The 23,212-nt window shown below is 38.9% G+C and overlaps 1 protein-coding gene across 1 annotated transcript in view; it reads right to left on the bottom strand.

Moving 5' to 3' along the window:
* Positions 1–3,011: 3,011 nt before the first annotated feature.
* Positions 3,012–23,212, bottom strand: part of SNX7 (sorting nexin 7) — a 32,512-nt gene continuing 12,311 nt past the window's right edge. The window contains exons 6-9 of the mRNA XM_055724446.1: positions 22,234–22,433; positions 18,682–18,768; positions 11,612–11,764; positions 3,012–3,418 (exon numbers count right to left, since the gene is read on the bottom strand). Coding sequence (XP_055580421.1) covers positions 3,338–3,418; positions 11,612–11,764; positions 18,682–18,768; positions 22,234–22,433 — 521 coding nt within the window. The 3' untranslated portion in view covers positions 3,012–3,337. The remainder of the gene's footprint in view (positions 3,419–11,611; positions 11,765–18,681; positions 18,769–22,233; positions 22,434–23,212) is intronic.

A 23,212-nucleotide genomic window follows, 5' to 3' on the forward strand; every position in this document is an offset into this window, starting at 1 on the left:
AAGCTGTGCTGCTTCTGTATTCTGCAGGTGGTGATTATCTAGCTAGGAAACTGAAGGTGCATTCGAATTTTCTATTTTACAGTAAAACATTAATGTTTTTGAAGTGATCTCACATAAATTTCAGAACAAAACCCACACAGCTGGATGAGAAACTTTCTACCACTCAGAGTTGTTTCATGCTCTCTGCAAACAGACATACTAAAACATCGCACCATTTTTACACTGATTTCTTTTCTTGAAGATCAGTTTTGCCTTTTAAGTGTTTAATTAATTTCAGTCTGCAATCTGCATAAAGAAGTCTAGGCCTCTAGATGAAAGCTTGTAGCTGTAAGCACCTAAAAGTTGAACACCTCATTGGACTTCTGGCACTTCGGAAATGATTTAAAGTGGTGGGCTCTAACAAAGCTATGTGAAAACAGCAGAAAGAAAATCCAGTAAGAATAGGCAGATTGGTTTTGAGTAATCAAATAATTTAAGCACTTTCTAAGTATTAGCCTAAGGAAGGTGAGACTTCATGAAAGAAAAATCTTTGGAAATAGATTTAAATATACAGTAGGCTTTCTAAAATTATACTTTTCAGAAGTATATGCATAACACAGAAAGGACAACGTTTGATTTTACTAACAGACCTTGGTTTTGCATGATGCTAGTGCTACTAGAAATCAGAAAAACATGGTCACAAGAAAGCCTCTGTATAACTGATCACTAAAGCCTTTCCACCCATAAGTTATGGCCTAGCTAAAAAGGAAAAGAAAGTAAAAATAAATCATGAACATAATGAACTGCAGCCCTGTATTTACCCAGAATGCCAAATCTCCAATGATGCTTCTGATTTCCAGATGCCTCAGATGCTCTGGCAGAACATACAGATAAAATCAATGCAACGCACTTTGGCATGAGGAGCCTGGATTAGGGCATGGTATTTAATTTTTGGTTATACTTATCCTTCCAGGTAAGACTGTTCAAGCTCAATTTCTTGAACTTTTGCTTATCTGGTATTCAGAGTGTTACTGCTGTCTGTCTTGTTGGAATCCTGTTTATAGGACTGTACACTACTGAGAGATTAGGAGCTAAAAACAGCAGGCAAAATTGAGTATTAATAAATGCAAATTAATGCTCACTGGGGAAAACTCAATTCTCCTGTATATACACACTGATGGAAATTAAATTATTTAGTAACCTTCAGAATAGCTCTTAATGTTAGTGGACAGTTCTATGGAATGGCAGCTCAGCATTCAGTGGTACTTTAAAAAATAAATTAGGAATTAATAGGAAAGAATGATGAAAAAAATAAAAGCATCATTATGTCAACAAGTACATTTCTGGCGTGCCTGCATTTTGAACATTGGTTGCAGCAGAACTAGAAAATACAGAGAAGAGCAATAACAATGAGCACAGATGTAAAATGTCCTTTGCACAAGATATTAAGGTACGGGTTTTCCTCTGGGGAAAGAAGCAGCACTTGGAAGACACCATAGAGGTTTGTAAATTCTTGAGTGGCACAGGGAAGACAAATAGGAAACAATTGTTCATCTCTTCTCACAGTTTAAGAGGCAGAGGGCGTTACCTGATACTGGGTAGCAGGGTTAGCCAATCACAAAATTAATTGATTTTTCCTGCAAATTAAATTGTGGAATCCATTGATATTCAGCATGGTAAATACTAGAAATTTAGATGGGAAAAAAAAAGAAAATAAGGCACAGGGAAAGGCATTAAGGGCTACTAAGCACATTGACAGAAACACTGATACTAAAAAATAAAAATCAGCAGGAAGGATATGGAAAAAGAGCATAGTCCAGCCATGTTGTTCTTCCATGCCTCCTGTGAGCATCCACTGCCAGCACTGCTGGACAAGGACACTGCGTGGCACAGCCCTTGGGCACCACACTGCCTTCCTAACATGGACCCAGGTCCTGTCTGTGAGTTGTCCGTGCTGGCAGAGATGCATGCTTCCTGCAGCAGCATTTCAGAGGCATCTTAACTGCTATTTTATAGCTGAATAAAAGGAAAAAAAAATAAGCTGACCTTTCATTAATACTGCATGGAGGCAGCATGAGAGCAGTCTTACTTCCATTGCTGAAAAGGCCATACTGGTATTCCAGGATCCACTTGCAATCTACATTTCTTAAGATCAAAGCTACACGATGACTTGTCCAGCTTGGACAGGCCCACGGCCACCCACGTGCAGCCATGTGCTTGGGAACTGACCCTCCGCAGCCATTAGGTCTCTGGCAAGAGCAAGCTCACAAAATACAACCACAAAAGGCAGAGGTGACAGCTGAAGCCCTGCTGTTCTGTAAGGCCAGAGCTGCAGTTGGGCTGTCTCCAATTCTTGTACCTCATTCTTTCCATATTCAGACTTAGACTTGCTCAGACCTCAACTACCAGGAAGAAGAACTGCAGGAATTAAAAATGCAGACTGACAGACCTTTTGGGTGGAATAATTCAATGACTGGAACACTTCAATGCATATTGCATGAGTGAATCAGATAATCATTTTAATGCAAAACTCTCTTTTCCTTTCTTATCCCTTTCTCTTCCACACTGGCTATCCAAAGAGGAAGGAACTTCAGGATTTCAGGAGGGTTAGCCATGGGAGTAGAAGGCTTGATCCTGCAAACTCCAAATGGAAGCTCCTGTGTTGGCAGGATCAGTCCTGTGACTAATGTATCATAGCAGAGATAGTCTGTTTCATGAACTGTCAGGGTTTTCTTTATCCTTTAAAAAAGACAAATTGAAGATGTTTAATAGATACGTAAGTACTGCAAACTGAAAACTGAATTAACACCACTTTAAAGCAGCATCAGTCTCACAGCACATGTTCAGCATCTTTCCGTACCATGTTGTCATCAGGTGACTAGCACAATCTATTGAAATAATCCTAAAGAGCTCCTTGAAGACTACACTAGGTAATGTTACAATACTGGAAATTACTCAGCAAAGAGAATATAATAAGCATGCTAAAATACCAAAACAATTCTTAAAGACTAAGTTACAGAATGAAGACAAGCTTTCCTTATTAAATTTTTTTTATTAAAATTGAGCTATTTTTACATATTTAAAATATTTTATATCCAAATTTTGCAATATTTATGAAAACAATTGTATGCAAACACTTGCATAAAAATATGTAAAATCACAGCTAAGCAATATAAAGCAATACATAGCATGTTCCAAAATGTATTTCAGGACTAGAATACCTGAGTTTTCAATAAGCTGGTTTCCTGCATTTCACTGATTTTTAACAGTTAAATTTAATAATGTATCTGATCTCGTATAAAGCACTTTGGTTGGCAGAAACTGCATGGAAAAGGCAGAGATGGAGCAGAGATATTACTCAGGGTCTATCTTCAGAATCTGCTTCCGCATGAAGATCCACTGTTTGAGATGCTAGGAAGGACTCCCATGTAGCAAGGCACTTAAAAAAAAACCAACACAGATACATATGAATATAGTGCATAGGGAGATTTCTGTAAAACTGGCAGCCAAGGAGAGAAAAAAGAAAGAATAAATAATCACAGAATACATAAGCATTGTCACAAACTGCTTTTTGTGGGACTATGGTAAAAGCAAAATATGGTTTCCTAGGCAGCTAAGTGATATGCAAAATGTTAGCCAACATGCTGAGTGAGCTGTAAAGGTCACTTTTACATAATGACAAGCGCACAGTGTGAGCATCATAATTGTATGTGTTAGCATGGAAGATGCTAACATTAATTATGCTCTTCTTTAATCTCTCCCTTTAGTTACAGGCCAAGATCGCTTCCAAATAGAAAGCACACTGTCAGGCAGTTTCCTTGTAATCTCTGTGGATTCCTATTGTATAGCCAATTTTCTTTCCAAGTTAAATTAAAACTTTTTTTTTCTAAACACAGAGGGAATTAATTTTTCCCCTGAGTAATGGGAAAGAAATGGGACCAGAAAGACGGGGGCTGGAGGGGTGGGGAAATTGTCATCCTTACAACACGTGGCATTTTTCTCCTCATGGAAAAACATAATTGTACAAACTAATTTTTGTATTTGAAGCACCAAGATTGTAGGCAGTAAAATGGAAAAAAAAGAAAAAAAAAAAATCCCCAAATGACTTAGGTTCAATTTAGCTTAAGTGAGTGTTGGCAGCTTAGCAAACCATTATAAATCATAGATTAGTGTTGAGAGTCATGGCAGGGCTATCGCTAGGCAACCTGTGGTGTGGTGATGCTTGTTACTCAAAGTACCAAGTTTCCACTGTTTCAAGTCTGTCATTAGAACATGGCAGGCAAATTCATGCAATAATTTTATTGTTTTGATGCTATTGAAAAAAAAAAGGAAATGGAAACATTCTAATAAAAAGTTGACTTACACATTCACATCTATTGCTCTTGACAGTGAAGCTTATTTACTACTTACTGTACACCGTTTTTTTCCTGAAGAATGTGATATACAATAGGCTTCTGAAATTTATCAGGAAATGTTTTCTTTTATATTAATTAATTTTATAATTAATTTTATATTATCTGAACTTTTAATTAAATCAGTACCTTGAAAACAGCATCGTTTCCTGAGTGAAAACTTTTGCCATAAGCTATTTAAGCCATAGTAATTTGCTGTGCCCACCTACAATGAAGTATCTAGCATCCATCTGTCATTGCTTAGAAGACACAGACAATATGTTAGCATTCATGCTGCTTGAATATAGCCACTGAACTCTGTCGTGTTAGACAGCTCTAGTGAATGACTTCAAAACTCTGCCATTAAATATGTAGATTTAATCATACCGCATTAAAGAGCTCAGGTCCTGGTATTATTGCATATCCATGTGCAAGCAGACAAGTGGGAGGATCTGACAGTCATGAATAATGTTAAAGTATAAGCTCAAAAAGCAAAATGAAGACACACAGGATGACTGGACTTGGGGGAATCCATGATGACACAAGGACACAGAACCAGGGATGCCCATAGAATTATGAGTGACAAAAGTAAAAAGAAAAAGCAAACAAAAGTCAGCAGTGATGCCTCTGAAGACACACAAAAGTAGAAGACGTGGGTCTGCAAGATGATGATAGGCTAAAACAGTTGACTGACTTAAGAGATTACAAAGAACAAGTATGTGGGAGCTTATTTCTGCAGAGGTTTTTGTTCATCAGACATGTTAGAGACTGTTCCTGGGTTTTTTATATATTGTCCCCTAGACTATGGAAACCATGAATCTATTCCCCCAGTCTTTCTTTTCCCATCTGGCTGACAAATTCCCCAACTAACTTCTGCTGCGTTTGCACACAACATTATGCTGCTGTTCAGAGCACATCTAAGGTCTGAATTACTGTGAAAAGAAGAATAACAGCGTAAGATTCATGTGGAAATCTGCTTTCTCCACTGACTTTTTGGAGAAATTTATTTTGAAATGGTAAATCAGTGAGAAACTGTGAAAATAGTACTGGCATGAATAGTGATCTGCAAGTGTTGCAAGCTGATTTCTGACTTAAAAGGTCTTTTTGACCTTTTGTATAAAGCCTTTAAGGTTTGATGATTAGATTCTCCCCTACTTCATGTGACACTGTGGCAGGTGAGTCTATCTGAGATGCCTGAGCTGGAAGGTAGCATCTTGGTTTTAAAATGTCAGTGAGGAAGCTGCTAGCAACGTGTCTTCACTGTGGTGCTCAGACTCCGACTTCTGTTTGCTAGATTACCTCAGCCTGGATTACCATCCTAGAAAGCTGCAAGGCACATCTGTTTTCCTAGGCTTTTTCTAGGTGTGGGACAAGAAATGATCGCTGTTTCTTGAAGAGCCTTTTGCTGGCAATGACGACTTTTTTTGTGTGAACCACAGTTTAATTTGTACCATGTAACTCCATGTTCTGTCATTCTGTAATTTCAGTAACATGAATTAAAATGTATATATCAGCACTGGCTAGAATGTAAAAATGGCTTTCTGTTATCTTTGCAACACTGAGCCAAACTGCACGTGTTAACATGCAATCACAATATGTTGCTTAACCAGACAGATACAATCTACTGAAATCTTTCCAGACGAAGATCCAAAGCATTTTTTCCAGTTACATAAGTTATTCAGCTTTTAATTTATCCTTGTTTATAAAACCAAAACACATTTTCCAAAATGTAAGAGCAATGGTGGCTCATTTCACTGTCAGACATCACAGTGCTGCTACAGCTGACAAGTTTTATAATTAACCATACCAAAACAAAACTAGGTCTCTGTGCCTTAGGCTCAAGCTTTTTATATTGTGCAGCATAAACTGCATGAACGACATTTTGTTAGTGATGTATACTTCAACATTATTACAGAATGATTTTACTTCATTCTCCAGGGAGGTTTAAAATGGAGATCTAAATAGAGGATCAGCCATCTTTTCTCTAAAAAAAGAAAAACCAAACCTAGGAAATTAAATGTGCATGCATAGGACTGAAATTCGTAATCCAATTACTTGTAAAAGCCCAGCAGAAGATATAAAAAAGCCTAAATACACAAAATGAAATAGCAACAGCTTAAATAAGGCTACTTCACCTAAAATATTCACATTACTAATGCAGGTCACACCTCTATTCTGCAACATCTTTCTTAGAAAAAAACAGAAAAAAGGTTTTCATATAGTACAATTACATATCTAACTCAAAAGGAGATATGAAAATAGAACATGTAGTAGGGATCATAAGAGCAGCAGTGTGTCACATGCAATGTGTGTTTCTGTTCCAGTTCCCTGTTTTCCATGGTTGATACCTTAAAAATACCACTCAGTGATGGCATTTTCTGGAGTAGAATCCGAAAATGAAGTCTTGTGTGTGTCTGAGAGAGAAACAAAAAATACTTCCCTAGTTTCTGGGTGCAAGGAAACAAAAACTGGAGTGCACAGAAACAGTGATTTCCACTTGAAAAAAAATCTTCCTAAATGTATTTAAAAGAAATTTTATGGTTCAAAGATGGATTCTGGCTTTGAAGCAACATTCACAGAGACAAACTGGCTCAGCCATGTGGGAGCTTTTGAAAATCACATGAAGTTTGTTAGCTAAGTTCCCAGGCATTGCTAAGGTAGGATGTGATCAACATGCGTGAGCAGCCAACCTTTTGCTGGGCAACCAAATGACTAATTAAATGCATCACTACAGAGGCCTCCAGGACAAACAACTCTCATATATTTTTCTGCAGACTTTACTAGAGATGTACAGAAGGGCTCTGGAGTTAGAGGGAAGTTACTGTAATGGGGAAGGGGTATTGTTTTGCCCTAATGAATCTTTTGGATCAATTTGTGTCCGTACAACATGTAGGTTACAGAAATAAACTAAATTATGCTTGAAATATTTCAGAAAATCAGGAAGTTATGTATAGTTTTGGAAAAGAATAAGCTGTGTCAATACCAACAAGAATCCAGTATAACAAAGATAACTTCAGCTTTCTATCTGATGAAGCTGCGAAGGTTTAACAGGATTAATCTTACATGAGAAAAATAAAACTGGAGGCAATGCTTAAAAGCAAAGGCTCATCCATGCACAAGAAAATACATGTTCTTTCAATGCCGAAACTAATTATCATCCTACATTATGAAAAGAACCCAATCTTCCTGCATTTACTAGAGTGTCTCATGGGCAGTGGAAAACCAAACTGTGGTACATTTGCTGGATTTATAATGTCTAACCAGTCTTTGGATTGGGCTGCAAAATCTAGCCACTTATTCAGGTGTTTTTCCTGAATAGAATAGGTTAACGAAGTTCTTTGCTGAGAAAAATTAAAGTGTTTCTTTTTCTTTGATGCTGTAAATATCCTAGAGACTTTAGTAGACATGTGAGAAAAACAAAAGGAAAAACTGAATAGATGTTTAATTGCTATTGTTCTTTGAAGCCAGAGTTCAACATTGCCTGGTTTGGTTTTGCTAATTTGTACCAGAAACATGTTAGCTAAATAATAATACCACTACCACCACCACTACCAATAACTTTGTATCTTGCTTTGGTTTTAGTAGTGCTGCATCTTTAGGGCTTTGCAGAATATCTAATCCTAATTTAAGAAAAATCACCCTGGTGACAATCAGCCTTCTCAACTGTAAACTCCACCCTGTGGACAGCCTGTGATTTCAGCTGTTTGGCAGACAGCTCTTCTGGACTAAGGTGTGGCAACAGTGTCACACCACAGGCATGGGAAAAAGGAATAAAATAAATGGTACGGTGTTAACAGATGGTTCATTCACGAACTTTTCTCTGTCAGGCAAACAAATCGATGCTATTTACTTCAGAAATAGGAGTAAAGTTCTGAATTTTTTAAAAGTAAAACCTTTTCATATTGCTTCAGAAAATCCTCCTTATTTCAGCAATACACTTACAGTCATTATTAATACAGTATGTTATTGGCTTTAAGCCTTTGTGGAATACAGGGAGACTTAAGCACATATTCAACTCTTTTCCAGATGCAAAGAAAAGGAAGTAGAGAACTCTATGAACTCTTGAAACCAGCTACAGGAATACCAAATAATTGGTCAGTCATGGTAATTCTTGGCTACTAAATAACATTATATTTAAATGTATTATAACATAGCTCATACATTATCGCAGGAAAGCCTTCATTCTCATAGGCCTGCATAGGAGCACCCTGTAAATTTGCAACGCTGGGCTTTAATTAGTGTCTTTGTTACCACAGCACTGAGAGACACAAAGATCGGTTCCACAACCGCAGAAACAAGGGAATACTTCTTATTCAAGTCTATTAAATGCAGATGGTCAGTAAACTGGAAGGCTACAGATATACCTCTGCTTGTTTTGAATTAGTAAGTATGGAGAAATATAATTACAGGTAACACTTTAACGTAACAGTTCACGTAACGTGAACGTTAATTCAGCTTAAGGGAGACATACTTTTTTATGCTAGCTAAGTGATGCTTGACAAGTTGACAGCAGAATCCTTAGGCAACTACAATCAAGGAAAAATCCAAACAAATGTAAGGCCATACTCCTTCCCCATACTGTCACAAAGAACAACTAACATTTTAGGAATTTTAGTATACTTTGACACACTGCTATGTTGTATTTGATCATGCTGGGTTTAGTTTTATACAGTCTTGAAGGACTGGATTCTCTACTGCAAAAGCCACTGGAAAACATGAGATGTCTGTGTGTCATTACTCTGTAGTTCTCAGAAATGTAAGGGATGCAGAGAACGGCCACCAACAGGAATCAGTCCTGATTAGGGTGTGCACCTGGGAAATTAAGTCAGCAAGACTGGGGAATAACGAAGAGCACAGAACACAGTGAAATGCTATGGTAGGGAAGGGAATGGGACACTGCTCCTGGAGAGAGGCAAGAAAGGAATTTAACTGGGGCAGAGGGGGGGCAAAGCTGTGGAAAGGAGGAGAAGTAAGTAGTGACTAAGTTAGAAAGCAGATGATTCCTCATAGGAGACAGACAGAAGAGCTGGGCAACTGAATCGTGTTCATGGCATGAGAACATGCAGAGAACATGCTTTTGGGGGGGGAGGTGTAGGGAAAGGCAGGAAATAAGATGAGGCATGCTACAGCAAGAAAAGGCTTAGTAAGTGTCAAATGGTGCATCAAAAGTGTGAACAAGTAATTTAACTTCAGACCTGAGAGAATGCTAATGATGCAAGTAATAACTGAACAAGTGAAAAAGACTGTAACAAGCACTGTATGCATGAGTTTAATGAGCGAGACTTAAAACTATTATCTTTAAGGCAGGATTTTGTTTTCTACTGAAAGCATAAAGATCATATTCTGATTCTCAGGTTTCTGACAATCCCTTCCTGAAGTTTTACTTCCAAACAGTGAAAGCAGATGCCAGGGCTTCTTTTTTTTCTGCTGTTCTCAGGGCTGCATTGCATACCTGTAGTTTGTAATATAAGGGCCTCTGACAGTAATCACTTCTCCAATAATTAACCATCAGCAATAACCACAGGTCTCCAATAAACACGCAAATTTTAGACCAAAACTCCCATTAAATATTAATTTTATCAATTTCTCTTGAATATCAGGATTAAGATAATGTTTTTCTGATAAAACAGAAAAAAATTGGTAAGCCCGCACTTTGCAAAGAATGAGTGATACACTTAGCACAATGTTTTCTGTTATTGCAACTGCTGCCGTAAGATAAGGTGTTTTTCTTCTAAAATCTAGATCTACCAAGATGTAACAGCAAAAATGTTTTATGCAGATTTCAATATTCAATAAAAGCACCAACAAAGAATAATGTCTCTGTATAAATGAGTTTGTCTGGTATTTCAGAGGCTATTTAAGAAGAACCACTGGCAGTTACAGAGACAGCTGAAGCATTTTCTGCAGGCTGTGACTTAATGATAGTCATTTCATGTACAGTACGAGCTTTGGTGTTCTAAATTAAAATTCTAATCCAGCAAAAGGCATTTCTAGACAGGAAAGAGAACCAAAGAATTATTTTTGTATCTTCATTTAGCTAATCATTCATTAACAAAATATTCCCATATATTTAGCATGATTTTAACATATGTATTGCTGATATAGAAGTCAGAGATCATCAATAACTGAAGAAAATGTGAGAAGATGCCAAAAGCTTGCTGCCTGATTTCAGAAAATATTTTGATCTTAATATGTAACAACAGATTGTCAATGTCCATGCATCTCACAGACTGTATGTTAATTAATTAGGCTTGATGATCAAGAGCTCTGTCTTTTCAATTATGTTTTAACAAAATGATTTGTAAAATCAGGGCACTGTCACTGGCTAACAGGCAATCCATATAAAGTTTAGTATATAGAAATCAACATCTATCGTAAAAATTACTAATTTATGACTAATAGATGGCTTAGTGAATTCAGTTTTTTTCTACCCAAACTAAGGAGAAATACTTTAAAAAAATTCAAGACATATGGGATATTTTCAAAATGCATACTTCAGTTAACGTGTTCCCCATGAAGAAACTTCACAGAATGCTTCACATGTTTTGTTATATGCCTTCAATTTCTCTTTCTTAGTATATACTCTTGTAAAAGAGAATTCTACCAATAATATGAGCCATGGCATTTAAGGTGAGAATCAGAATTAATTCCAACATTTTTCTTTCTTTCTGAAGCAGTGACTTTCAATTACAAAAAGATACAATGTATTCATTGCATACACTTGCAGCATTTGTATTTTTTAGAAAAGTGCAATAAGCTTTTCATATTGATTTCTCAAAATTGTATTGTTCTTCTTTATCCTTGTAAAGTCTGATTACTCATGAAAGGCAATTCCTTAGAGAAAGAATGTGCTGTCTGAAATGGAATCACATTTAAACGTTTTCCTCATACAAGATCATTTACACAAGTCTGAGCTTTCCAGAGGGCTTCTTCATGCAGTTACAGCAAAAGGTTTCCAAACTGAAATATAGCAGCTGATGTTGAACCGGAAAATATGTTCCAGATTGCTGTGGTTAGTAAAACAAGAGTGCCCTCTGTCGATGATGAACTCAGGATCAACTACTTGGGCACAAATAAAACACATTTTGCTTGAAACGTGTCAAAATAAGGATAACTGCCTCCCCGCAAAAACTGGTTCTGAAGTTAACACAGGTTTGAACTAAAATGCAAAATTTCTCTTTACAGAGAACCCTTGGACTTCTCCATTGAAGTAATAACATTGCTATGAGAAAGGGTTTTACCTCTTCATAATAACGGAGATTGTTCTCAGCCACATTAGTGAACGTTGATCTCATATCACACTGCATGTTCTGCTTCCACCTGTCCCAATCTGCTTTCAGAGCATTATTGGCACATTCGACTTTGTCTTCAAGTTTCCCAATCTCTTCTGAGAACTAAATATGAATTGTAAACATTGAAAAATATCAGTAAAGTCACCATTTCAAAAGTGATTGTAGTGCAGACAAACAGAACTGCAGAACTAAGGCTGGTATTTAACTTAGGACAGAAAATCATTCCCCAGGGATAAATTAAAATTTTATTCTTAATTAATAACTCAGTACAATTTCTGAAATATTAGTAACAGAAATTATAGTCCGGAATTAAAGTGTTGCTGAAGATATTGTTTTTGACTGAGAAGTTACAGACTGGTGCCTCTTGACTAGCAGTTGACAGTAATGCATCTAACAAGGAAAATACAGGGGGCTTTACTGAAGCAGAATCAACTATACAAATTAGATTTGGCCAGAAAAGCTGAGAGAACCCTGACAAAACCTTTGATAACCCCAGGAGAAACGAGAATGGGGAGAAGACAGAAGAAATTAAAAGAACAAACTTTCTGAATTCTTGCCTGTCACCTTGCCATCTTTTTTTGTGGACCTAACCGCTGCGCGACCATTTGAGGGAGAGAGAAATACAGAAACAGAGAAAGAAATTAAACAAAAGGACTTCTGCAGTGAAGAAACCCTTTCGCAGTGATCCTTGATGAAAAACCTTGAGGGCTACTCCACAGACATTATTTGCTTCTAATTACTGTAGATGCACAAAGTGACTTTTCAGCTAATGGGGATGAGTAAGTGGACAGAGGCCCTCTGTCTAATGAGTCTTCTAGTCCTCTCAATAATTTTGTGACCTGTTGTCATTTACTTATCAGCTGTGTCAATTCTGGCTGGCACCCAGTCACAGAACAAGGTACACCTGCAGTTACAGTGCAAATTCAGCTGTGTGCTGGGCCTGGCCGAGCCCCCAGCAGCCCTGCAGTGCTGCGCTCGCACCGGTGCCCGCTGGCGGTGACAGCCCACTGGGGTTCTGCTGCTGAGCGGGGCTCCCGCAGCACCACGGCTTCTCCAACCACCCACCCCAGGCTGGGGGGGGCAGGTCTTGGCAGGGGACGCAGCCAGGACAGCTGACCCAAAGTGACCAAAGGGATACTCTGTACCGTATGACATCTGCTCAGATATAAAAGCGAAGAGCAAGGAGGAGGAAGGCAGGGCATTCGTTATTTACGGCATTTGTCTTCCAGAGCAACCGCTACGCGTACTGAAGCCCTGCTTCCCGGGAAGTGGCCAAACATCACCTGATCATGGGAAGCAGAGAGTAACATCTTTTGTTTTCCTTTGCTTCTATGTACATGACCTTTGCTGTTGCTTCATGAAACTGTCTTTATCTTGACCCACAAGGTTTTTTCCACCTTATTTCCCACCCACCTCCCAGCCCCATTCTGCTGAGGAGGGGAGTGATAGAGTGGCTTGGTGGGCACCAGGTGTCCAGCCAAGGTCAACCCACCACAATCTGCTGGTACTGCACAGCGACTGTCTGCAGCAGGAGGGAGGTCAGGCAGAAACACCACCAATGAGGAACATCCAGCAGGAAAAGTTCATCTCTTTGTATTGTTTCCATTGCAACTCAGGTCCCACACATCATCCTCTTCTTCCTTGTATTCTGCTTTCAGGCAGATTGGTTTTTTCCTCATACAACACCCCTGTAAAGTTGCATATGTGCTTATGCTCTCTGCAGAGTTGGTGCTTTCATTATATGAACTTTAGGATGCCAGGGTTAACTTCCGGGATTTTCAAGGAAAGCTTACGCTATTGGCAGAATGCAGAAACATCAAAATTCACAGCAGGATGTGGGAAGTCTTGGTGTGCAGTCTGCAGCTTGAACCATGCAAGGAAGACAGAGTTCCAGTACAACAGCCAGCAGTGCTGCCGCCATCAGACACGAACAAAGCAACACTGCCAGAAATGGTCACAGAACCTCAGCCCAGTGCTTAATTCACAAACCACAGATCACAATTCAGTCTGACATACTAGAATCCTTCAGCTCTTAAAGTAACCAAAAACTCAGCTAGTAAAACTGAAAATTTCATCTGAATGGATTTTCTCCACATTCCACAATACACAGATGAATAAATGTTTCTAGTTTAGACTTGATTTCTACATTGATTTCCCTTGCCACACTTCTAGATTAATGAAATACTGGTTATTAATCAAGAACAAAATGCAAAATATTATTTCTACTTTACTGAAAAGTCCAAGTTCAATTATCTAGGCAGACCAGTAATTAAACTATGGACAAGGGTAATTTCAACTACCAACACTGTATTCAATCTGAAAAGGTCAATCTAAAACTTGAATGTGGGGAAATTTCCTTTAAAGGAATTACAGGCAGCTGGATTTCGTATCTTGGACATGTCCCAAGTTAATTGCCTTTCCTTCAAACACCAAAAATGAATGCACACCGAATACTGAAAAGTGAATATTTTTAAATGATTTAAGAGTAGGAAAGGCAGTTGGATCCATTTTCTGCTTTTGCAGAAAAAGTCCCTATATGGGAATGAGCTAGGCTATAGACATAAAGAACTCTTCCAACTTAGAAGTCCTGGCTGCAGCAGCTTTCCCTTATCTTGTCCTTCATATCTTTAAGATATTCATTTTTCAGTTTGTTTTTGTATTGCCTTTTCTAGGAACTATGACTTTCTTCCACGGTGTAGTCACATCATGTGGACAAGGCAGACTTTTCTACATCCCTGCCTGGATATGTGGTTTACACATCACCCTGTAAAGCCCAAAAGAAACTGTTGTATCAAGGCAAGGGTTGGACTTAAGGTCTAAAGACGGCGTTATGCCGCACTCCCTCATCTCAGGTACAGAGGTATAAGATCTACTTTTTCACAACTGAAAAGAAACACAAATGCCACCCTCTTCAGGGGCCATGACAGCAGAAATCAAAGAATAATGGCTTAGTCTCAACAAAAACATCTGCCTAGTGTGTTCCTCATTTATAAGATGTACATTGTTACAATTTATCCTTCAAAGTAAATATGATTCTGGATCCATTTTTTTATGTTGACCTCACTGAGGCAGCCTGTGTGGTAAGTTAAACCTCACATCAGTGATGGCCAGAAAAAGCCAGCACAGTGCTAACCAGACGTCAGAGCACGGGACGGGAAGGTGGGAGGCAGCTAGGGCAGAGCACTACCCGACGTGAACAGTGAGCCTGTAGCCAAAGAGACTTGGCCCGTGAGCCAAACTACCTGGTAAGTGACGCAGCATTTTAGACTATCTCACTATGCAAAATAGCATGCTTTTCTATCTGCTACATGAAATAATCCTACAGCTTGGTGATACTAACCCTTTTTAGCCTGCAGTTAAAACATAAGATATATTCAGAATGTGATAGATTCAGCATTTAATCTCTTTACTACTCAGTTTCAAGCCTGAATACTGGAGTCCTTAAGTTAGCATTTAATGCTTATCTGGTTCTGTCAGAGTACATTATACCAACCTTTTGTCAGAATTACTGTTAACACTAGTGGCAGTACCAAAGCTGTTGAAAACTCCCAAACCACAGAGGGAGGCACTAGCATTGCTGTGTACACCTTCAGAATGGAGTGTGGGAGCAATGGAGTCAAAAAACTCCAACATCTTTACAGCCAGAGCTCTAGAAGTAAAAAAGGTCTAGATAAGCAGGAGGGCACCAAAGTCCTCCCAAGTATCCCTGTCACAGCCTGCATCCAGAAGCACAGCCTTCAAACCTTCCATACCCTGAACAACTGCCGCCTTCATGGACTGAATTTTGGCATGGGAGACGAGGTTTTGGCTTTTTAGCAGCACCGCAAGCAGCTTTCTAAAAGCTTGGTGGCAGAAGCACAGCTCAAGAAAATGTGTTTTCCCAGCCAATGAGCCTGACATCTCATAAGGTTTAATTTGAGATTCCAGCCTATTTCAGCTGCGCTGACCTTGGGGATGTTCTGTATTCTCCTGCTGTATAACCTCCTGTTTGTTAAATCATTTAATGTTTGCCATTTTGTTTAGCATTTGTGACCAATGCTAAAGATCTTACGCCTTTTATCAGCTCTAATGACAGTCTGAGATTCCATCTCTATGGTGGAAATCATGGTGGTTTAACCCAGCAGACAGCTAAACACCACACAGCCACTTGCTCACTGCCCTTCCGCCCAGTGGGATGGGAGAGAGAACTGGGGAAAGGAGTAAAATTTGTGGGTTGAGACAGAGACAGTTTAATGGGATAGAAAAGAAAGGGAAAATAATAACAACAGAATTACAATGTACAAAACAAGTGATGCACAATGCAATTGCTCACCACCCACCGACTGACGAGTTCCCAAGCACCAGCCCCCAGCCAGCTTTCCTCCCAGTTTATATGCCGAGCACGACATCATATGGTATGGAATATCCCTTTGGCTAGTTTTGGGTCAGCTGAGCCAGCTGTATCTCCTCCTAGCTCATTGTGCCCCTCCAGCCTACTCACTGGTAGTAGTAGAGGCAGGGTAAGAAGATGAAAAGTCCTTGACTTAGTGTACACAGTGCTTAGTAACAACTAAAAACATCAGCATGTTAGCAACATTATTCTTATCCTAAATCCAAAACACCGCACCCTACCAGCTACTAGGAAGAAAATTAACTCTATCCCAGCTGAAACCAGGACAGTATGTACTTCAAGATTAGAGTTCACACCACTCATTGTCAGCAGAATTCTGGCTACTAGATGGCACTGACCAGTTCAATCTGACACCTATGAGATCATTAGCCGCTACACGAGTTCTGCTTAGGAATAGAAATGCGCAAATACAGCCAAACTCAGTGTTTGACACCAATTCCAGTAACAGTACCTCTGTTACGACCACCTTTTATTCTGAAATCAGTCTGCTTAAAAATGGCAGCAAAATATTTCAACACATAATACAAATTAGAACATAGTAACAACCTGATGAAAACAACAAGTTACTTGAATTGTTAAAAATAGTAGTACACCATTCTCTGTGGCCAAACTATCATTAATAGAAAAAGCCTTCAACATCTAATTAAGAAAAAGTCTTCAGGACACAGCTGCCACTCAATTAGAGAACAGAGGATTTTACGATTAGATTAGACTGACATCTGTTTTACTGCTCTCATGAGACTGCAAGGAGAATCAGGCTCTCAGAAACAGGATTTTTTGAAATGAGTAAGAAACAGAGGAGTTGGAAAGATAAAACAAAAGTCTGAACACCTGGGTAATCACACTGTCCAAAGGCTTTTACCAAAACTGTAAAAACAGTTTTGGAAACAAACAGTGAAAAAGACCAGGTTGTGCAAACTGATCTCAAAACTTTACTGGAAGCAAGTACAAACATCTCCTTATGGAGTAAACCATTGTCAATATCAAATCGACATGGCATGATCAGCTCTATGCTAAAAGAAAAACATTCCTTTTTGTCTGTAACAGTTCCGGAGAAGACAGTGTATGCACCTGGTTTGAGGACCCCATCAGATTATACCGGTAACACATTCTGGAAAGACCACATCCTGCCAGGCAATGTTCTCTTACCTATGGTGGGCAGCAGTAAGACTAGCTGCTGAACGAGCTCTATGACATTGGAATTCTTTGCTGAATCACTCTGTGCAAATGCAACTGTTCTTAGCAGGTTGCCAACAAACCATACAAATAGGAAGTACTGATTAAAAGGGACACAACATTACAAAGTTGATACAACTAGCTGCATATAATTAACTTATGCAATGACGTCTTACACTCCTTTCTACCAGAATAAATTCTTAGAATGACAGACTATCTCAAGTTGGAAGGGACCCATAAGGATCACTCTTAAGATATACTGTGCTTTTACATGCAATGCAACTAAAGCACGTTGCCGGCTTGTGGGGCACCCACATGTGCATTTTCTAAAAGCTTCAGACTTTATACATTAACTAAGGACAAAGGGCAGGAGAAGCAGCAGAGGAAGTACAGAAACAAAAACAGATGAGAGAACACAAAGGCAGTGAAATGAGAGGACAATATAAGATAGAAGTAAACAGAATTTCTACTTCAGGAGAAAAAAGACCCAGAGGTCTGTACTTACTGTCCCACTGCTAGACACAACATACCATAGCCATAGTAGATATCAGACAGTGGCAATGTATTATTTATTCAGCTCAGTGACAAGAAATAATAAAAATATGCATTTCAGGTACCAAAAACTATCTAAACAGCTCATCTTTACATGAAAGCTAATTATGACAACCCTAATAAAAAGTATCTGAAATGCCAGGGACTGTCTCCTTTGATGTATTAAAAAATTGTTGTTATTATTATTTGTCAATTACATATTATTTACACTGTGTAACACCTTGTGTTAACACTGTGCTAAAAGGACATTATTTAGGCTGAGAGTTAACCAAAAATTTTAAAATGCCAATATGCATCCCAGAAGTTCCCTCTCATTGGCCTGCTGAGCCTTGCCGACGGTTTTGGGGATGCCTGCTCCCATGGGCCTGACTTCACTAGAATGAATGAAGTTGTCATACTGGAAGTAAAATAATATCCCTGGGCCCAACCAAATAAGACCGAAACCTGAAAGAACAGAATCCAGAACTTTTTATTTCAAATTAGTTTAATGAACAGCTTCGCTCATTCTAACCACCTCCTCTCCCTCTCCTTCTCCTACAAGAATGGCGCAGCAGCTACGAGAGCACTGCAGCCAGTCTTACTTTCTTTTAACTCCCAGTGCAGAAGTAAACGGAAATGCTAAAAATAAGCTGTGGTACAATCTGTGTTGACAAAACACAGCAGTCGCCCACTATTACCATTCCTTTGCTCCAGCAGCCTGTCTACTGAATTTTGCATCTTTTCACGATCTCCCTTGCCTGGCACACATAGCTACAAAGACCAAACCTTTTCAGAATAAGTATGAGAATTCTAGAGGCACCATCCAGTTACAAAGCACGGCTTCAGAGGACACACTTTCTTCAGGGGATCATCTTTTGCAGTTATTAAGGCCTGGAAATTTCAGCTTTCTGTACATACTCACCAGATCCTTTTCTGTCTTTTTATTGGCTAAAGCATCAACTTTGGAGTCAAGCTCGCCTTGAATTTGGTCTCTCCTTTTCAAAACACCCTTAATAGAGAAGAGAAAAAAAAAGAAGCAGATTACACCAAATTTTAGACATCTATTCAGAAAACCACCCATCAAACAACTTGCCTAATTAATAATTTAAGCAAGATCACAGAATTATGCCATTTAATAATTTTGATGTGATACATGTACTTTCCTCCAAAAAAAAATCTTAAAATCACGAAGACCAATTTTTCAATACCTGTGTTTTATCTTATGTGTTTTTCAAGAATCTTAGTAAATCCAAAATCGGTGTCGAAAGAATCTGACATATACAATATCATTGCTCGCTGTATGAGAAAAGCTGCAACAGCGGTTTACTTAGTATCTTAACTAACTTAACTAAGCTCAACTTACTGTATATTCCTATTTTAAAACAGCACAATGAGTTTGCCAAATCTCATGAACAAAAGTGTCTTCTTTGAGTAAAAGTTACAATAGAAAGTAGGATGACTAAAAATGGTTTACCAAGCATTATTGAAATTGTGACTTTAACCTTCGATATTATTTTGCAAGTCCCAAATGTAGTTCAGAAACATCAGATAAAATTATCATTAAAATGATAGATGTTCTAACATCGATATACTAGCTTATTTTCAGCATATGTAATTACTACCTCCTTTAAAACTGTCTTATCGGGTATTGGATTTTTAGCATAATGTCAAAAAATAATTAGAAAGGGGAAGAAACGTTACTTGTTAAACTACAAAACAGGAATGGTATTACAGATTAAATTTCCATTTCCGATGCTCATTTGCTCTGTGACCTTGACGAAGCCTTACAAATTTCTCTTTGCCTTAGTTTCCTCATCTGTAAAAGCACACTCAGGTGTGCTTATCTTGCAGAAATGTCCTTTAGTCCCTTTGAAAAAGAAAATCAGAAACGGGACATATATAATTATAAATTTCAAAACCTTGTTTCACATTACCTTGCCACAACTGGTTTTACTGCTTCTCCTGCATATACTAAAGAGGTTTTCAGTAATCACCTCTAGCACAGGGCATGTTGAAACAGCACAGGACACAAGCAGCTCTACTTTCTCTAGCTGTCTTATTTTACAGAGGTCTTAACAAACACAATAGAACAATTTAGGAGGTTAATTTTCAAATAATTTTTTGATGTTTCTTTTTGAACAGGTACTCACTAGAAAAAAAATCAGTAAACCTGACTTTGGACAGTTCTGAGTAACAGATTAGTAATACATACTAATGCTTTATAGTTGAATAAATAAGAATAAATGTAAACCTACATTTCAATACTTCAGAATATCTTTTGATTAGATAAATACAGAAAATACTTAGCTGCAAGCACAGAAGCAAACAAAATATGTCTCGAACAGCTTTCCTTCATATTACAAACGCTTTCTCTTTTTTACCATTTCTTTTGCCTCCTTTAAAACTGTTTTAATGACTATTTGGCAACTTCTATCACAAATACTCCTTAAATTACAAGATAAAACCTATTATTTTAATATTAATGTGCTACAACTATAGACAAGTGCTGACTTCTAACAGCAAACAGAGGGACTGTGTTTGAAAAACATATTATGATACTTCTATAGTTTTTTTGTGTAATATTTAATGGCACCCTGCCACAAAACCCTCAAATAGTTTTATGTGGCCCCATAACCAATTTATTGCTGCAATTTGTGCCCTGAGGCACAGCAGTACTCTGCACACCCCAGATCTGTTCTGTGAGTTAGGTAGGAAGGAGCCAGTCCAGATGTAAATATTTTAGCTATGAATTCATCTCTTTCCCCAGTTTAAGGCTGAACTCCCAACACTGGAAAATACAAGGAATGTATTGCATTGACCGCACCTTCTTCTGCACGTGTGCACATGTGCAGCACCGCACAAAGGTCCCTGTGATGGGGGTTAAACACACCTCTGAAAGCAGGTTTTACTAGTGTGTGACTTCCCCTCTTGTGTTTTGGTTGTGACTAGTCATGCCCTCTCCAAACTGTGAGAGGGAAATAAGCCATTGGAAAAATAAACATCTACGGTGAATGAAAGGAATGGAACAGCTGTAGAACAGGAATGAACTCGTGGAAGAAGATTTTCATCCAGATAGGACCTCATGGCAGCCTAATGCTGCGTTGGCAAGTGTTGCATCAAGAACACTGCAAGTGGAAAAAAAAAATGCAACGGGCAACAGCTACTTGTAACGTGCATGAAGAGCCAAGGGAGTCATTCTGGGGTTTGTCCACAGAAACTCCTCTGTGCTCTGGACAGAAGAGAACACCTGAGAAAGGGTGAGCCAGGCTGCAAACTAGAAGGCAATGGGCAGGCAGCTTCTCTTCAATAGCAAAGGCTAGGATTGCTCATGGGTAACAGAAGTTCTGAAGAAATAAGTTTGGAAGTGGGGGAGAGGAAGAAGACCTGCAATTGCTAGGACAGTGATCGCTTTAGATCTTTAAGCAAAGCAGTACCTACCTCCATTTACCTGCACGTACATGTGAATAATGAGGCCTGTGAGATACAGGACATTTTGTATGGCCCTTCTTTCAGGGGAGCTTGTTTTAAAGATAGCAGTCATTGCAGCAGTAATTCTTAACCTTCTGGTAGCTAAGCCTTACCAAGAAACTGGCAATGTTCTGCATAGTGCCAGCAAAGGCTCAGTTAACTTGGGTCTTGCTCTACCCATGCCCTGTAACACGCTCTAAGCCCCTACTCAGAAACTACCGCAGTAGGAGTTGGGTTCCCAGCAGCAAGGCAAGAACAGATACTGCATCTTGCACCGCTCAAAACCTAAACAAAGAGGGGTTTGTACACATTTTTGCTTTCTGGAGGCAGCAGAGTGGGAATTATGACATGCTGAATTCAGTTACTTAATTATGTTGATTATCCATCAGCACTGAGTTTATCAACTCTGTACTCAGATTTTTTACATTCTCTCCAAGTGCAAGAAAAATATGTACATAAAGGGAACTGAGAACATCATCTTAGGGCAAAGACTAACACATGCTTATATAATGGCACAGGGACTGGAAGTTCCCTGCTGTTCTGGAAAAAGAAAACATAGTTTAGGAACATCTCCTAGAAAGGGAAAAACCTCTCCACTCCTTTTCCCCCACACAATCTGTTACTCGATGAGTTCATATTTCAGCAGTGTCAGAGGAGGTCTTAGCTGCTGTTCTCCAAACCTTTCTGTTCCCGTCCCTCTGCGACAACGCAGAGCGCTCTGAAGGTGGCACAACCAGGCTCTCCTTAGCACAGCTACCAAGGGCTGCCTGCCATGCAGAACTATCCAGCTCTTCTCATCTGGAAGGGGTGCCTCTTGCCTGATTAGCAAGGGAAACAGGACCAGCTGGATCCTCTGCTAACGGACAACTATCCTATGCTGTGCATGTTTAGTAACAACAGAGGGACTGCAAAATCATTTTCATCATTACAAATTCTCTTCTAGAGTTTGTCACTGGACTAAGCCAAATTTTATACACAGCCACAGCAATCCTTAAGAAAACCTTACCATCAGAATTTCACTGTAGAGAACGTATTCATGTAAAATTGGCAGCAGGTTTTCCGAGAGCCCTGCCATTCGCTTCTCCGTAGCCTTGCAACACTTGTCGATGCAGCTGGCAACACCTTTTAGGGAGTCTGCTATATCTTCTTCTGATGCTGACCAGAGTGTGTGGATGGGGCCGTACTCCTTCATTTCATTAAAATACTCTTAACAGGAACATATACATATATTACTCTTTTGTTCATTGGTAGTTGTCTAAGTGATACTAACTGCAACCTCATATTTACTGTGAACAAAGCAAGAGACCGAGGCTAATGTTTAATTAAATGACCAAGACAAGTAAACTGCAGTTCATTGTTCATGAATAAACTAATTGATGTATTGTAATTAAGTAGTTCCTAGAAATCTATCAGCAAAAATGGCCCAGTGATTTCAAAAGGACACACAAACACAGGTAGACCTCAAGAGTTGTATTCAAGATGACCCAATGGCCTGAATTACTTTATGTTCTCCTCACAGAGAGGGACAGGAGCCATAGCAGCCCCAAGCAGCAATTGGTCTGACTTGCTTCTGCTGTCCTGAATTTCTCTGCTTACAGGAATGCTCTGGATCCTGTCTTGGTTGTGTCCCAAAAGCTTCAGATGACACACCGAAGTTCACTCCAGTTCTGCATGTGTTATCTCTTTTAGTAGGTTTTATTAATCTAAATACAAGGATATCCTACGTATTATTTCTCTCGTGTCTCCAGGCCAATTAATTCATTGTGCCATTTGGTAAGGCTAAACTCGGGCAAGGCTGGATATGACCTGGAAGCTGCGTGTTCACAGGAGGATACTACAAATGCATTGGTCATGTATTGAAAACACAATTTCATCACAACTAAATTTATAATGAAGAAACATCCAAGAAAAGATGCAAAGCAGCTGGGTGGCATGAAGAGTGTAATGTTTACTTTGAGGTTAATTGGACACAAAAAACCTCCATG

The sequence above is a fragment of the Falco cherrug genome, chromosome 12 (assembly GCF_023634085.1).
Source record: "Falco cherrug isolate bFalChe1 chromosome 12, bFalChe1.pri, whole genome shotgun sequence".
NCBI classification, from domain to species: domain Eukaryota; kingdom Metazoa; phylum Chordata; class Aves; order Falconiformes; family Falconidae; genus Falco; species Falco cherrug.